Source organism: Xiphophorus maculatus, chromosome 9 (genome assembly GCF_002775205.1).
Source record: "Xiphophorus maculatus strain JP 163 A chromosome 9, X_maculatus-5.0-male, whole genome shotgun sequence".
In the NCBI taxonomy this organism is placed as follows: Eukaryota; Metazoa; Chordata; class Actinopteri; order Cyprinodontiformes; family Poeciliidae; genus Xiphophorus; species Xiphophorus maculatus.
This window is the reverse complement of record NC_036451.1, coordinates 21,704,335-21,717,429: the sequence shown is the minus strand read 5'-3', so window position 1 is coordinate 21,717,429 and position 13,095 is coordinate 21,704,335. Positions and strand designations below refer to the sequence as shown.

The window sequence follows — 13,095 nt, the reverse complement described above, 5'->3', positions numbered from 1 at the left end:
TCTCTCACAAACAAACCACATCATATGCATTGTATTTAGGCTTATTTTTTTGTGTGGTTGGTATTTTGGTCGGTATTTTTTAAATTCAATATGGTGTTAGATAGCAATGCAAACGTATAAGTTAATTGTATATTATTTCCACAAGATTTTTTTATTTTTCTAATTTTGGCTCTGATTCCAGTTTGGACTTGATTCTTCTGACGCACAGCAGATTATTGACAAACTCTGAGCAACTCTTGCTTGTAAAGTAAATATCATTTATTTACTCATAATCGCATTCATTACTCCATATATTACAATCGATTTGTGGTTCTCAAAGTAATTTGGGGTGTTAGGATTTGGGAATCGCAAACCAAGCATAAAGTTTTAAGATCCTCTTCTCTTAAAACAAACAAAAAAAAATATATATATATAAAAAGGGTCAATGCAAAGGATATTTACATGAAACATTTTAGAAGAGATAGAAATATATTGGCTTTGATTGACTCATGAGTTTAACTGTTATTTTGAGAGCTGAGATAAGAACAGATGACAGAAAAATTAACGAAACCTCAAAAGGTTTAAAAAAGTTCACTCTGGGGGCTGCGGAAGAATTAACGCATGCTCAGTGTGAAGCTTTTGGCATGCATCTAGAATTCACTCCGGAAAAGTTGGATATATGTAATAACCAACACTGCAAAAACGTTACACATTTAAAGGTTTAATGGTACAAACACAGTTTAATTTTAGCATTGAAGTAAACTGTTGAAGTTCGAAATTTAATTTTATTTGTTTTGATTATTTTTGATTACATCGAATTCAGTCGTCTGTCACACATGGTACAAATAAACTACATATCCCACAATGCAATTCGAGCAAGGCCCTTAAAGCTGCTTTTTAGAGTTATTTTTTGTTTATTAGCCAAATATATGGACGTTATATTTCACAAAAGGAATAAAACATTTTTGAAACATATTGTAACTTCATTAATTTGAGCCAAAAAAAATAAAATTGTTGTTATGAACAGGCGGGGTCCTGACGCTTTAGCAGTCTTCGCTGAGGCTGAGCACAGTTTAACAGAAGTCAACTTTGGGTGAACGTCAGAAAATTTCACCGAAGCATTTGCTTCATCTCTGTGACTCTGTGTTTGGCCGCTGAAACACAACTTTAGCGTTTTGGACTCTCAGGATCACAGGTTCGAGCATGGAGCCGGCCCGGGTGGTTCTGTGTTTGCTGTCCGTGTTAATTTCGCTGGTCTCGGACAGGTTGGTGGTGTTGGCTTCCTTCTCCCAGGCTACGGACAGCGACTTCACCTTCAGCTTGCCTGCTGGCCGAAAGGAATGTTTCTACCAAACCATGAAGAAAGAGGCTTCCCTGGAGATTGAATATCAGGTCATAAACAAAGATTGGACTGTCTGTTACCCACAATACTGCTTGGCGGTGTTAAATTAATACGTATTAGCAGAACCAGTTGGCTTTGTGGCTCACACCTTGATGTTTCATATTGTCAGGAACCAGTTTTGCCTGTCAGTGCAGAAATTATTTCCCAAAATTAATCTCTCTGTTTGACCCTGACATGCACAAACATTTAGCAATCCCGTCTGACTGTCTGGCCATGATGGACATTCCTAGCAGTTTCTTAACATTGTAATGTGTAGCTGTAGGGGTTTTGTTTTCACTGTAAAATGAGGAAAAACTATAACTATTTGGGTGAAACATAATCAATGCCTTACAAATGTTTGAATTGTTCATATGATTTTTCACTACTGCCCAAACATTAATGTGTTTCGTTGGGATTTCATGTGATAAAACATCACAAAGTAATTCAATTATTTGTGGTTTTCAAAATGTTAATAATATTTTTAAAAATAATATATCCACCTCCCCTGAGTCAATACTTTGCAAAACTACAGCTTCAGATTTTTTTTTTTTTGAGAGTATCTCTTATCAGCTTTAAACAAATAGAGAATAACATTTATGCACAGTCTGGAATAAATATTCAAGTCTCTCCACAAAATATCAATTGAAATGGAGCCACATAGGGCTTCTTATGGGTTTCTTTCAATAAGGGTTTTCTTCTTGCGACCTTACCATAAAGGTAAAATTTGTGGAGAACATGTCTAATAATTGTTCTGTTAAAATATCCAGTAAACAGCTGTATTAAAGCAAAAATCCACACACTGTTTACAAATGAAGTGATGGTTTTTATTTTGGGACATCAGATTAAAGGGGGCTTTGCATAGAACAGTTTTTAGAAATGTATTTGTGAAAAGATGTTAAAAACTTTTATTTCTCCTGCATTTTTAATGCCGATCTACCACATATGGGAGCACGTAGCAGTGTGAATACTTTTGCAAGGCTCCGAATACTGACAGGTTAACTATTTTGTCTTCTGGTAAGTTGTGTGTTTGAGCCCTGGTGACACCTGTGCCCGTTTCTCTTGCCTTCGCCATCAACAGGTGTTAGACGGCGCCGGTCTCGACGTGGACTTCTCCATCTCTTCCCCTTCCGGCCAGTTGCTTTTCAGCGATCAGCGCAAGTCGGACGGCGTCCACACGTGAGCGTCTCGAACAGCACGTCCATTGATTTATTTTGCACGTCCAAGGTGTCCTTACAGCTCGTTCTGTCCTTCAGCGTGGAAACCCATGAGGACGGGGACTACGTGTTTTGCTTTGACAACACGTTCAGCTCCATATCCGAGAAGCTCGTCTTCTTCGAGCTGATCCTGGACAACATGGACCAGGAGGAAGACTCCGACAACTGGAAGGAGCACATCATTGGGACAGATTCGCTGGACATGAAGCTGGAAGACATTATGGTGAGGCAGACATTTTGACACAACGTATAGTTTAACATGTTTCTAAACCATCTGATCTCAGTAGCATAACTAAAAATCTGACATGCATAGTTTTCCTTTATATTTCCACTTTAGTGTTTTAGACCTTGTCCCTCTATTGTCTTGACACAATCCCATTAATGACCCAATAATTTCCCCACAAAGCAGCATCCTAAGAGATTCAGCATGTGTCACAAGAACGTAGAGCGCCATGAACACTCAGCTTGTTGTTCGTTTCGCCACAGTGACTAGCACTGCCCCGTCACTATGAATGGCTCTTATTTGTGTCAGAAGTCACAGAGCCATGACGTGGTAAAGAGCAGGAAACGTGTTTTCCAGAAGTGGAGGAAGTTGCTTTCTTATGAAAGGAAGGAGTATACCTGACTCCCACAGCGTGCTTAGGAATATGCTCCAGCTTTGCTTTGCAGATGCATGGCAAACCCACAAAGTCTCACCCAGTATTTTTGGTCAAGTTTCTAGTGCAAATAATTTAGGACAATTGAAATAGGACAAAACTAACTCATGTGTACATTTTCTGCAAGATATAGGAGCTTGTTCTAAGTCAATAACTTAATATTTTTTTTACTAGTTACTAGAAAGTACTAGTTATAAGTGACGAAATCCTCCAGTGGAAAAACAATTTTTAACTTATAATATGGCAAAAATGTCTTGTTCCACTGGCAGATTATTTCATAACTAGCACGGTTTCATCAATGTTAAGGAATTATTGACTTAAAACAAGCTCCTGTTTCTTGCTCAAAAGTCACTTGTAAATTAGTTTTATCTTATTCCAAGTGTACCAAGATATTTGCACCAGAAACTAGAACAAAACTACTTGGTAAGATTTTGTGTTTTGCAGTATATAAGCAAAGTTGAACAGGTTGAACGGGATCCTTATTCTTATAAGGTGATGTGGATCACCATATCTGCTGTGGTCCTTGGTTTTCACAGCGCTGCTTGTTCAACATTAATGAACAATTAATGTCGACGAACATTAAGTGTTCATTAATCCAGGTGGATTTATTCTGAGATTAAAGTGCACATGACTTTATCAACTTTAATTATAAAATAATGAGGTGATATCTGAAAGCAAGTGGTTCCTCTGGGTTTTATTTAATGGCATCAGAGTGAAGGGAGTTAAACATAAACGCATATGACATTTAAAGTATTTGTAACAGTGTCCCTTGTTCGGTTTCCTTCATAAGTATATATATAATTTTTTTTTTTTTTTAATCTTCTGTCTCCCAGGACACCATCAACAACGTGAAGTCTCGCCTGGGGAAAAGCGCGCAGATCCAGACGCTGCTGCGGGCGTTCGAGGCTCGCGACCGGAACATCCAGGAGAGCAACTTCGATAGGGTGAACTTTTGGTCGGTTTTCAACCTCGTCGTGATGATGGTGGTGTCGGCCGTCCAGGTCTATTTAGTCCGCTCGTTGTTCGAGGACAAGAGGAAAATTCGCACATAACATCGCCTAGAACTGGACGAACAGAAATCATGAAACTAACACACGTTAACACGGTTACATTAGAGATGCTTTTTTTTGTTTGTTTGTTTTTCTTTTCCATTATGTCTTTTAAATGTTTGCAGAAACCAACAGAGGTTCAGGACTAATTCGCCACTGTTGTTGCTTCAAGTTTTCTGTCCACTGGCGTTTGGGAATGAATCACAAGTGTCGACTAGCCATACCTCCACTCAACAACCTTTTTACAAGAAAAATGTTCTTCTCTCTCTTTATAGCTTTATACTGTTTTAAGGTCCTTCTTAGCTGCTGTAGTGGTTTACACAACACGTCATAACAAGTTTACGATATGCAACTACTTTTCTAATAGAGCCGGAGCGTTACCAGGCCAGTGGCCAATTTGCAAATATTGTCTTGTTTTTTTTGTTTGTTTTTTTTCTTCAGTAAAAGTAGTTGAAGTAGTCGCCTGCTGCTGGGATAACTTATTTTTGCCAAACAGGAAGAGGAGGAGCAACCAGTTAGGTAGCATGTCTTAACTACTCTAGAGAAAAAGACAAATCTACCGGTCAGTTTTGAACTCATCTCTGAGGTCTGTGAAGTTGGCAGCAAGTATGAATGCTGTTGAAAATTAGCCATGCTTTGTTTCCACACAGCTGCTGAACAGTCAGGTGTGTGGATAGGTGGGGTGGGGCTGCGCTGCTAACCCTAGGGACTGTGGAGCGGAAGAGACGGGCGCCACGGTGTCCACGGCACAGTCATCCCGCTGTGAAGGCCCGTGGCTGCTGGTGGGTGTCTGCTTACAGCCCACCTACTCTGTGAAGACGACGGGTCCGCTTGTCTCTCTAGTGACAGAGGGCTATTTCTGTGTGACTGACACCTGGAAGGTCAATGAAAACTCACTCCGTTTAACATGATCCTCCCCTACTTCAGTGTTCTCTTAGATGCTACTATCTGTGCTAAATCTATACTTAAAAAAAAACAACAACTCATAATTATTGCACTGCCTTTGAAAAACATTTTTGACAAATTGACTTTGAGGACTGGAACTTTGGAGGTGGGTTAGAGGAAGGTCCAGTAAAGAACAGAGCTCCATCTCAGACCGCCTACTGCAGGTCTTCATTCTTTTTTTTTTTTGTGCCTTTTCTCTGTTAAAATTATGCTGATTTTTTTTTCTTTTCCCCTAAATGTTTTCTTTATACTTGACTTCACTGTTAAACGACTTATGCTATAAGAGTAAAGACATATCATGAGATCAGGCCTTTACTTCAGAGCCTTATGTTTAAAGTTCTTAAAACCAAACATTTACTAGCTGTATTAATATTATGCAAATTAACTGTGTAATTTGTTTATCATTAATCTATATGAAGCATTCATCTGCTCGGCTTTCATCACTGTGTGGGCGTGTTTGTTAAGATTCTGGTATTCTTACAAAAGGTCGATTTAAAATGCTTTTGCAATCCTGGTAGATAAAAAAAAATTCTAATAGTATTTCTATGTTACTGAGAAGGAATAAAGTACTCTGTTACTCTTTTAAAACATATATTTTCTACTATTTTGATGAAGCAGTGGAGGCAGGTTGAGGGAACATGACATTTATTCCACCAATGTCCTGCACTTGTAGATGTGTATAAATTAAACGAATCTATCTTTTCTGATCTGTGTCTTTCCTTGTGTGTCTACACAGGCAGGCAGGAGTTGTTTTTTTTTTAAGGGGACCTTCGGTAAAAATACCACAGTTTTGAAGATTTAAACAGTATTTATGTAACATTTTAATTATTGTTGAAAAAATGACATACCTTTTACTGTTATTTTGTCTCAGACATAGACAAAAATCTAACACCCGCTAAATTTTGTTGTGGTTTTCAGATGACTGTGTCGTTCTCTTCCTTATGCAATTCAATTCAAAAACGCTTCTTTATCCTAAAAGGAAACCAGGTGTCATAAGTCGTATCGTCCATGTGTCTTCAAGCCATTGTTGTTGTTGTGGGTGGGAAGGATCTCCAGTAGCAGTCGGCATCGCAGTGAGCCTGAAGAAGGCTCTGATCGGAATGCTGTGTGACACACTAAAATCTCTATTTCCAGGCAGCAGATATGATATTAAAATTTCCTGCATGGCACCATCTGTTGTTGACGAGCACTGCTAATCCACCTCATTTGCTTTTGCCACTCCTCTTTAGGTCCATGTCTGCCGAATGGTGAAAACCCCTCAGATTCGAACTTCCTCCTTCTCTCTCTATTGATCCTGCTCTCCATACATGGAGCCTCGTAGGGCAGGCGTTATTCCAGCTTTTACGATCCTCATCAGCTGCTTCCAGTTGTAAGAAGAATACCTCTTTGTCCCTGTTACTCGTCATAACAATTGTCTGGAAAAAATATACGCTAGAGCAAAGATCCAGCAGCATATGCAGACAGAATAATTGTCTAAACATGCAGTGCATGAGAGAGCTCCTTCAACAATGTTGCCACCATGAGCGTCACAATTCAAGACTAGAATAATTATGGTGTAAAAATTAGTTAGGCTATCTACTCCGTACAGCCTGCAGTGAACTGCTTAACAGAAATGCTGTTTTTAAAAAAAGAAGCTATAGATGGTTACTTAGTTTTCACTCCGTTTTAGATCTTTTTGTTTTCTGCAATTGTTAATATTTCCAAACAACAAATTCGTCTTTTTAGTAAGCATGAGTACAGTGTCCTATTGCTTCTTTCTGCCTGCTGGGTGGCAGTGTGCAGCAGCAAAAGCTACAGGGGCAATGTTGTATTACTCTACACTTTAGCACTTTCTCTGCTATCATGAAAATACACTTTAAACCTGAGGTCAGAGGTTTCAGAAATGCTGGACTGCTAAAGAGATTCTGTATCAGTCAGTAGTTCAGATGTCGCAGCAGAACAGAATAAAGTATTTCTGGTTTACTGGTAGAGAGAAAAGCTTTAATGGATATCTGCTTTTTTCTTTGAGTGAAGCTGCAGAGACGAGATGATTAGACAGTTCTTCAGTTCAGCGGAAGACGGCCTTTCTGCGCAGTGAATGCTTGGAGAGTTGAAACACAATATTTGGGATTCTTGTCAGAAATGTTTGAAATGTTTTTCATTTTGACCCATAATGCTTAACCTTCTATTAGGTACCATTTGGATGAACGAGTCCTGGAAACGCTGTTGAAGTTTGACACCGCCTGAAAGAAATATATGTCATATGAAATGGAAATGCAAACCAGTAAATGTCTGGAGTATTTATTTTTTTTCCTAAAATGAAACTAAGGACCTTCAATTGTTCTCAAACTGGCATACAATCACCACTGATTCTCTCTTAGTGGTAGATTTTTTTTTTTACCATCTATTTCAGGCAAATGTAATCTAATTAATTAAGAGCTTAGAAGAGCTAACAGCAAAAAAAGAAGAATTGTTCAAGGATATGGATCTTATCTTCATCAAAAACTGCTCAAGGAAAAAGTGCAGTGGAGAAGTATTTGGTGAACCACACCGAGAACAGAAATAGATGACCTTGAGCCATTTCTCTCCTTACAGATTTCTTCTTGGGGGGGTTTTTCCCCACACTTAAGTGTTTCATATCATCAAAAAAGGAGATAATCTCAGTAAATGCAAAGAGCAGCTTTAACTGATTTCAGTAAGATGAAATAAAACTACTCAAATCAACTTCACTCTTGGTGAAAAAGTGTCTCCTAAGCTTAGCAATTGGTGTTGCTAAGTACCATCGAGCATTTAGAATTACTAGCAATTAATTAGATTCACTCTTATTTGCATAATTATCCTAATTAAGATGCATTGGAGACATTTCAGGCATTAATAGCCTTTAAAATGTTTAAGTGATTTCTATCCATTGGGTTGGAATTTTGGTAGAACTTGCTGTTCTGGATGTTTGCAGTTCCTCATATCGCCTGCTGACTTCGATAGATCTCTTTTCCGGCTGTTGTCCATTTTCTGAGAAGCTGTGTAAAACACAAGAATGTGTAAAAGTGGGACACAGGCCCTCTTAACTGTAAGACTTGTAAGCTGAAAAATATCAGGATACCTTTGGTGGGATGGGCTGATCTGTTGATTCCGACTTAAAAGTTCAGTGGAGAAAGGGCCACATATGTTCACTATAGACATCTTGTCAAACAACAACAAAAAAAAGAAACAGATAAAATTAATGAGAAAATGGCTGGCAGATATTCAGAATTAGAAATGCAATATTATTTACATATTTATGAACAAATACAAGAAAATTCTAACGGTATTTGTGTCAATAATTTTGAAATGAAATTAACTACATTTGTAAAATGTGAATTAAAACTTAACTGCCATGTACTGTATACTATATAATATATAGATGTTATATATTTCTTGTGCTGCATTGGACTGAAATAATTGAAAAAATAATCAAAGATTCTCACATTTCAGTAAAGATTTGTGTAAGTCAAATTATTGAAACATTCAGACAGTTATCAACGTTAATTTCTGAGAATCTTTTATTTGGTTAGTGTATGATTTTTCAATTTTCAATCACGCGTAGTTATTAAGTTAGCGACTCATTTATCTATCAATTAAATTACGAAACTTCTGGAGCTGGACAGAGCAGAAATAATCGATTCATTACTTTAGAAACCTCTAACAGCAGGGGGCGCTGTGAGCACCAACGGATTGATTTACTTCCGGGATAATCGGGGGATGAAGTTAAAGCGTCTGCGCCCATAGCGACGAATAAAAACAGCCTAGGTAGGTGGATAATGTTTTTGATCATATTCAACTACAGGAGGGTTATAACCAACCTTGAATATATATTTATCTCTAAATGCGTCTTCAGTAGAACAAGGCTAGTTTTATATTCACACCAAACCGGAAGAGCCTGTGAATCAAGCCTGATCAGCTTAACATCAATTTAACAGAAAACGCTAATCATACATCCCAGCTTTATCCTTACCTTCCTTCTTTTAATAGTAATAGCAGTGATTATCAATAACAACTTCTTAAATTACATCCAAAGTTATCAATAACTTGAAACTAAATTCGCTTACTGGGCTAAATATCGCTAGATGCTTTACTGGCGTTAAAGCTACTAGCGTTAGCATTCATTTCCAGTACAGTTTTCTTTTCATCTATGAAGCAACAAGTTGCCGTCTGTTTGGTTTTCTATTGGTTTGGCCGTTTGCTTTATATCGTCATTTTAAGAAACTAAAATCTCTCCCCAAAACGACCACATGTACATGTACCCCGGTGACCTCACAGAAGGCATAAAAGAAATTATAAGACTTGTATTTATCTGTATTTCTCTTGTCCCTGTTGCTTTATTTCAGACTCGGGGCGATTTGGATTTTTGTCTTTCTTTTTTATTTATTTACCTATTTATTTATTATTTTTTGTTAAATAATTAAAAGACAGATTTCAATGATCAACTAAATGCTTGATGGTTTGCATTTCCCATGTGTTCTATATGACCTACTATGAACATCATAGTATGCTTTTATTAAACATACAGGACAAATTGGAATGGCCAGATTTGATTGTAAAATATATTCATTGGTCGTTTTGAGCTGTGTTACATTAAGAGGATTTTCAAGAATTTTCTGAAGAACTAGGGTCCAACTCGAGACTTCCATCCAAAACAATTGCCAGGCAGACAGAGTTGCCTATGAGTCCAACCGTAGCTGTTAGCACCACCATGCATTCCCCTTCAGTTAGTGATCCTTACTTCATTCATAAAATGGTCTACTACTTGAGCCTTTCAATAACATTGCTCAAGTAGGACACCTAGTGGTCAATAAAGGGAGGTTTAAACGAGAAGCTCTTACCCCTTCATCGACTCCCACCAATATGAATATTAGTGTTTTTCTGTCTAATTTAAGTTTATGAACCATTTAAAAGGTGCTCCTACATCCATGAGGTATGTTGTACAAACACAAACTTTCTCCCAGGACTGGTGAAAATACACATAACATTACAGATTTTAGCAAAGTATGTTTTGGAGTTCATTAAGAGCTTCATGGGTGTGTGGGTGAAGAACAAATAAACACCACTAAGTGTGGTACGTAAACAGAAGTGTCCAAGATATCTAAAGTAATTAAAGAAAAGACCTAATATTAGGTATTCATTTAGTTAGCTGTTCACTTTATTTGCCTGTTTTTTAAAGTGCTTTGCAAAAGGAAAAAATCAACTAACAGCTACTTTGACCGTGCTGCTCTCTGTATGTTTCTGTTTGGTAAAAGAGGGCAATGGGGCCTGATGGGGCCCCGAGCCAGTCTGTGCCCTGGCGGAAGGTGCTGTGGGAATGGCAGCCGTTTCCTGACAACTACGTGGACCAGAGGTTCCTGGAGGAATTACGGAGGAACGAGGGAATCCGGCAGTACCGCTACTGGGCCGTAGTGAAGGAAGCAGGCTTTGTGGGACAACAGCTGTCCTGTGTGGCCATTTTTATCACCCTCTGGCTCTACATGGAGCAGGTACACCTGTAGAACAGCTTTTAACTTCATACTGTTCTTATTCTGAAGGAAACCTCTGATTGGTCGACATCTTGTTCTTTTGTTTCTCTCACAGGGTCTCCTTGCTCCTGAGACATTGTTTTGGACCAGTCTCACATGTGCCCTCCTGGGTTATGGACTGTACCAAGCATTGACCTCTCAGACTGAATCCTGCAGTGACCACCGCACACATTTGGCGGATTCACAGAGCGCCGCCCTGTTCCTTTCCTTCACCTTCGGCTTCTCGCCAGTACTCAAAACGTTAACAGAGTCTGTTAGCACGGACACTGTGTACGCCATGTCAGCTCTGATGCTGTTGGCCCACCTGGTGTCGTTTCCCTACGCCCACCCCTCTCCCCCGGGCAGCCTCTCTTTGAACGCTGCGTTGTTTGCCTCTGTGTGCTTGGCCTCGAGGTTACCTGGTGCTCTGCACACCTTCGCCATGCTCACCTGTGCACTGCTAGTGTTCGCCCTGTGGCCTTGTCTGCTCCAGAGGATAAGGGCGAATGCGCCTGGCCAGTTTACTGGGGTGTGTGTGGGAGTGTGTGTCGGAGGAGTAGGGGGTCTGGGATCCCAGTCACTTGGGGGAGCTGTGCTCTTATCCCTGGCCTTAGTGAGTGTCACATTAATCTGTCCCCTGCTGTTGGTCAGGCTGCAAAGGCACAAGGACAACATCCACGGGCCATGGGATGAGGCTGAGATTCGCGAGGACCTCAGCCGCTTCCTCCACTGAAGAACAGAGCAAACTAAGCTAGTGATGAGCAAACTGGCAATTGGCTAATTTTACACCACTCCTGTTGGTACTGTATGTCTTTTCTGACAGATTTTCTCAATGGTCTGTTTGGACAGCCACAGCAAACTGTGCTTTCCACAGATGGTTCCTAGTGATAACGCTGCTACTGTTTTCTAAGCACTGATCTCAATTCTTCTACAAAAGGTATGAATCAGTGTGCTGGGCTGACCTGAACTACCGAACAATATGAAGCCATGCATCAAGTTTTTAATGTTCTGAGTTTTAAGGACTTCTGTTGTAGATAGGAATAAGGGCTCTGATTACCTGGATTATTTTACTTCAGTTGAGTAAACCTCATAATGTACTGAGAATAATTTTTCTATCTGGGCTGCAGTGATGCTGTGTGTAACTTACGGTGGAAGTTTTAGCTCGGTTTTAACAGTGATATGTGCATGATTGTAACTTTTATTTGCTTAGAATGTGGTACTTAGAAACGGTTTTGAAATTGCCAGTTTCTTAAGAGGTGCACTAAAAAAAATCAGCCTGCCAAAAACTAGAAAAATCCATTCTTCTTTGACAAGTGGATACACCTACTCAGTGCTTCAAAGTTGCACTAAGTACCAAAGTCCAAGGTTGTGCAAGTTGTTGCTGTGGCGAGAAGACTCCAAGTTGTTGTTTTAACTTTCAATGAGGTGTTCAAATCTGTTGTCAGAGGAGTCACAACAGTTGTTTAAAATTAAACTGTATTTTCTGGCAGGTGTTCATTCAGGCTCCTGTAACAAAGAACTAGACTTCATCAGGCGAGGGTCATTTTGCTCCATCATTTCAAACAAAAAGAAGACCTTGCAACATTTTGCCAAATTTATTTAATTACAGAAACATTACTGTTTTGAGCTCTTTGTTTTAGGAGATCCCGTTTTTAGAAATGCTGGCAACCTTTTAGACATCTTAAGAGTTTAGGTATGTGGCCTACCCTCGGTTTGTTTTTACAGTAGGTAATGCTATCCACACACTACTGGTCAAAATAGGATGCTAAAGAACATTAAAAATGTTCTAACTCCAAATGTTATCTTTGTTTTAAAACATTATTTTTTTTAAAAAAAGCACAGTTGAACAATTTGCCTCTTTTTCTTATGTGAATAATTAATCACTCTGTAAAATAAAGGGCAGAACTATTTTTTTAAAAACCACTATCAACGTTGCAAGTTTATTTTATTTTATTAGGGAAAGGTCAAGTTCTTCAGCTATTAGTTGCAATAATGTGAGCCATTATTTATATAAACAGAACTTCTGTTTTTATGTCGGACTGCTTAGCTAGGCCACGGTTATATTCGGCTCACTCAGGCCCTGATGAGCAGAAAGTCCGCCATGTTGATTTGAAAAAGACAGTGACGTCAGCTTTTTGCTGATTACAAACAGCTGTTTGGCTAATTGAAATATCTCGCATAAAAGTCACTTTTTATTGCCAATTTTAATCTTATATTGAGTAAGCTGATCAAACTTGTCGCTGACTTTTACTGTTGTTTAATGTTAATTTTTTTATATATATATATATAGTGGGTCTAAATAAAGTACAAATCAACAAGACAAGGTGTTTGTTGTTTTATGTCATTTTACCTTTCAGTGCGGTTGTA

The 13,095-nt window shown here is 38.8% G+C and overlaps 2 protein-coding genes across 2 annotated transcripts; both read left to right on the top strand.

Moving 5' to 3' along the window:
- The first annotated feature begins 1,040 nt into the window (after positions 1–1,040).
- LOC102220923 (transmembrane emp24 domain-containing protein 5-like) lies at positions 1,041–5,931 on the top strand. Its single transcript, XM_005795673.3, has 4 exons — positions 1,041–1,371; positions 2,439–2,536; positions 2,614–2,797; positions 4,064–5,931. Exons 1-4 carry the CDS (start codon positions 1,183–1,185, stop codon positions 4,280–4,282), a joined length of 690 nt encoding a protein of 229 aa, XP_005795730.1. The 5' UTR covers positions 1,041–1,182; the 3' UTR covers positions 4,283–5,931.
- Positions 5,932–8,913: 2,982 nt separating this feature from the next.
- On the top strand, positions 8,914–11,974 carry pigc (phosphatidylinositol glycan anchor biosynthesis class C). The gene is made up of 3 exons (XM_005795546.2): positions 8,914–8,989; positions 10,477–10,710; positions 10,805–11,974. Exons 2-3 carry the CDS (start codon positions 10,483–10,485, stop codon positions 11,459–11,461), a joined length of 885 nt encoding a protein of 294 aa, XP_005795603.1. The 5' UTR covers positions 8,914–8,989; positions 10,477–10,482; the 3' UTR covers positions 11,462–11,974.
- The last annotated feature ends 1,121 nt before the right edge of the window (positions 11,975–13,095 follow it).